This window comes from Cylas formicarius, unplaced genomic scaffold (assembly GCF_029955315.1).
Source record: "Cylas formicarius isolate icCylForm1 unplaced genomic scaffold, icCylForm1.1 PGA_scaffold_8__14_contigs__length_24414737, whole genome shotgun sequence".
In the NCBI taxonomy this organism is placed as follows: Eukaryota; Metazoa; Arthropoda; class Insecta; order Coleoptera; family Brentidae; genus Cylas; species Cylas formicarius.
The window spans coordinates 16,213,747-16,217,794 of NW_026844361.1; the positions used below are offsets into that span (position 1 = coordinate 16,213,747).

The 4,048-nt window shown below is 37.3% G+C and overlaps 2 protein-coding genes across 2 annotated transcripts; one reads left to right on the forward strand and one right to left on the reverse strand.

The window, feature by feature from the left end:
- Positions 1-32: 32 nt before the first annotated feature.
- LOC132706816 (uncharacterized) lies at positions 33-1,150 on the reverse strand. The gene is made up of 4 exons (XM_060678380.1): positions 679-1,150; positions 440-627; positions 261-386; positions 33-207 (listed from the first exon to the last, which is right to left on the reverse strand). Exons 1-4 carry the CDS (start codon positions 1,013-1,015, stop codon positions 67-69), a joined length of 792 nt encoding a protein of 263 aa, XP_060534363.1. The 5' UTR covers positions 1,016-1,150; the 3' UTR covers positions 33-66.
- A 38-nt stretch (positions 1,151-1,188) lies between these two features.
- Positions 1,189-2,666, forward strand: LOC132706815 (splicing factor 3B subunit 4). The gene has a single exon (XM_060678379.1). It carries the CDS (start codon positions 1,317-1,319, stop codon positions 2,499-2,501), a length of 1,185 nt encoding a protein of 394 aa, XP_060534362.1. The 5' UTR covers positions 1,189-1,316; the 3' UTR covers positions 2,502-2,666.
- The last annotated feature ends 1,382 nt before the right edge of the window (positions 2,667-4,048 follow it).

Below are 4,048 nucleotides of genomic sequence, written 5' to 3' on the forward strand. Positions count from 1 at the left end.
TTTTTTGTTGAATAAATTTTCCAAAAATTACTTTTCCAGTGTTTTATTATGACTTAGGCACATATATTATAAAATCCGTTCCACTAAGAACTCTTTTTTGTAGTCTACTTTACGACAACACAAGGCATATATTATTATACAGAATATAATAAAAACTAAAATGTAACTGCACCACATTAAGTGTACATAAATCATTACTCTCACATCCTGAAAAAGAAATTGCTTATTTAGTTATTCACATATTTTTACAATACACTTACATCATTTAAATAATTTGCTATATCATTTTGTTCTAAGCTGAAATGTAGACCTTGAGATTCTCCATTTCTGCAAAAATCTTGGTCGACCTTCCCACCTGGTTTTGAGGATATGTACCCTTTATTTACCTAATAAAAGACTCATTTCAATTGAATTTTGAGCAATTAAACTTTTAGTTTACCTTTGAACTTTTTCCCTCATATGGTTTACAGTTTGCTTCCACAAATTGAGGCAAATACTCAGCTGGTCCCACAATTGTAGCGCAGATGTCGGAACTCGTGTTTTGCTTAGTTAAAGGTGGAAGAGAAAATACAATTTTAAGACTTTGTGGTTGGATTTCAGAATTTTTGCAAGATACAAAGTGAAATCCTACAATCAGAAATACTGCAAAAGCAAACAACATTTTTAAACCTATAATACCTTCAAGTGTCAAAAACCCCTCAATCTCAGAGTACTGGCTCCAAATTTCTGGATTCTCCAGATTAATTAAAGTAAAAACAGAAATTTCTTTATCTGAATTTGTTTCACTTTGGGTCCAGGTTTTCTTTTGTAAGCATGTGTCCAACTTATTAAAAGATTTAAGCATCTGTAGCCAGTCGTGTTTCTTATCACTATCTGCAGTTGCTCCATCATCCTGTATCTCGAATGCATAGTAGAAAGTAGACACAGCCAAGGCTACCAAACATAGCAAAACTACTATTAACGGAGGCTTGTTTTTTAAAAAATCTGTTAAATTATAAATAGGAGACCAAACCATGACGAAAAATGAGAAATTAAAAACGCTTTTTTATGTTTACCTTACATTACATTCAAAATATTTACATTTTGGTAATGTAAGGTTAGATTATTCATCTTCTTCTCTTCATCTTTATTGGCCAATATGCTACTACAATAAGTTGGCTATAGACATGAATTATTTAAGGGTGCATCTGTAAATAAGTTTAAGAAGAAAAAGGTTATGTATTAGGGCAGTTCGAATAAAAAGCCGCAGTGCTTCATTTCGTTATTTGTGTTATTTGATAATGTGAAAGCATTAACTTTAACGCAGTGTGGTTAAAATGGCTAACGGACCAATAGCAGAACGTAATAGAGATGCCACGATATATGTTGGTGGCTTGGACGACAAGGTTTCCGAGTCTTTGCTGTGGGAATTGTTTGTGCAAGCGGGTCCTTTGGTGAATGTACACATGCCGAAAGACCGAGTGACTATGATGCATCAAGGATACGGCTTTGTCGAATTTATGGGCGAAGAAGACGCCGACTATGCTATTAAAATAATGAACATGATAAAACTGTATGGTAAACCAATCCGTGTCAACAAGGCTTCAGCGCATCAGAAAAATTTAGATGTGGGTGCGAACATATTCATAGGTAACTTGGACCCGGAAGTGGATGAGAAGCTTCTGTATGATACCTTCTCTGCCTTTGGGGTTATACTTCAAACACCAAAAATTATGAGAGATCCCGACACTGGTAACTCCAAGGGTTTCGCTTTCATCAATTTTGCAAGCTTCGAAGCTTCCGACGCTTCCATTGAGGCAATGAATGGGCAGTATTTATGCAATAGACCAATATCAGTGTCCTACGCTTTCAAAAAGGATTCCAAAGGCGAGAGGCACGGATCGGCAGCCGAGCGACTCTTAGCAGCTCAAAATCCATTGTCCCAAGCAGATAGGCCACATCAACTATTCGCAGATGCACCCCCAATGGGTATGATGCCTCCAGGCATGGCTTTGGCACCGCCGCCACCTCCAGTTATTCTTGGTGGAATGTTACCCCCACCACCACCAAATCCAGGAAATATGCAACCACCTCCGCCTCCACCAGTACCGCCACCGTCATCGTTTCCGGCGGGAATTCCACCTCCACCGTTGCCACCATCTCAACCCCCCTTACCCCCTGGTGCTCCACCTCCACCACCAATTTCCGTATCTACCGGAAGTTCGGCTCCGCGTCCTCCGTTGCCTCCAATGCCTCCGACATCTAACTCCGGTTCGGGACCTCCGCCTCCGAGAATGATGCCGCCCCCTCCGCCATGGCAAGGTGGGAGCTTGCCTCCGGGACCTCCAGGTTCCGCGTCAGCTACAAGCGGTACGCCGTTCCCGGGAATGTTTCCGCCTCCTCCTCCACCGGGAGGAAGACCTCCACCTCCAAATTGGAGACCGCCGCCGCCTCCGAATTTCAGTGGGAGGCCGCCGTTCCCGCCCAGAGGACCACCGCCACCTCCGCCTTCTTTCGATTAAGGCTTGAGAAATTATTTTGAATTATTGTGTCACTGAATTTTAAATAAATGTTTTGATGCATGTACGTAATGAGTAAATTAACAAAATCGACCTGATTTAAAAAATAATTCATTTGATTTATAAATTAAATGAAATGAAAAGCTAAAGCGGGCCATCCACCAAACGGAAAATCACGTTTAGGGGCGAAAAGAAAACTAAAAGGATGCGTTGAATAAAAAACACATTTCTTTCAAGAATCAACCGACATGTGTAGAGGAAAAGATTTTCTTATTCTTTGTTGTGGCTAGTTTATACTGCGATACTTTTAATAAAAACATAGTTTTAATGAAACATACATTTTTTGCTCGCCAGCAATCTCTATTAAATTTATTCATGATTTTAGGATCAATTTCCTGTCTATAAAAATACTTTATTGCACTATATTTACCTACTAGTCTCAAAAAAAATTGTATTCAATTTTTCAAACTTATGAGTCGAAAAAAGAAAAGAACCGTTTTTATTATATAGCCTTTTGATTTTATCGCTTCCGAAAATCAAAACAGGAGCTGTCGTAAAACACGGCATTCTTCAAAAGGCTAATGAAAGGTTGAGGTTTTGTTTTATTCGCCACGAGTGTTTTGTTTGATCCGATTAGAGGAAAACCGGTATAACATAACATAATTTTAAAATTACCTGTATTTTCAAATGTTTATTTTTCTTTTTCAAATATCTATAGAAAGTATTCTCACTCCCGCCATTCCATTCTCCGACTTCCGGTACAATTGCCTGTCATTTGTCTGTCAGTTTAAAATAAGGCGCGAACATAAACACGTTATGTAAAAAAGGATTCATCACAATTGTACATTTTCATTTACGTTATCTGAACAACTTAGTGAACTGGAGTTCAACAAATCAGTCTTTTTTAAACCTTCATCGATTTGGTTTAAATAAAAAATTCTGTATAAACGTGTTTAAATAGCGTCCAGCTTTAACTTTTTTCCACATAATCACTGTAAGTAGGAAAATAAAATGGAGATTAACTTTGCTTAAATACATTTTGCAACAATTTATAATGTTGCTATTTTCCTCTAAGTAGGCAGTTGTGGAATGTTGGAATATTTTATTTGAATGTAATGTAAATATGCAACTTTCAACCAATTTATGAATGGTTGTATTTGCCATGTCAAAAACAAAAAAATGGCAATTTTTCAAATTCATATTAGAATTTAAACTTTAAACGCCCTGTATCTCCAACGGTCCTAATAGTTTGGTGTCTAGTATCTCCACTTAAGAGGTTGACCATTTTTTAATAACCACCCTGCATATTTTGACATTTTGAAGCTTTTACGGGTATTCTAGCGTAAATTATAAACCTTATTTGAATAATTCCAATGTTATCAAATTATTTGAAAGTGCTTTGATGTTATACCTAAACTACGGTACGAGAATTCAATAAGTTCCTGTTAGTGTAAAGCCAAAAATAGACTAATGCCAAAACGGATTTACCCAGGAATTATAAACGCCGACGGACAAACAAATTCCTAGAAAAAATCGTACCTAATCTTGTT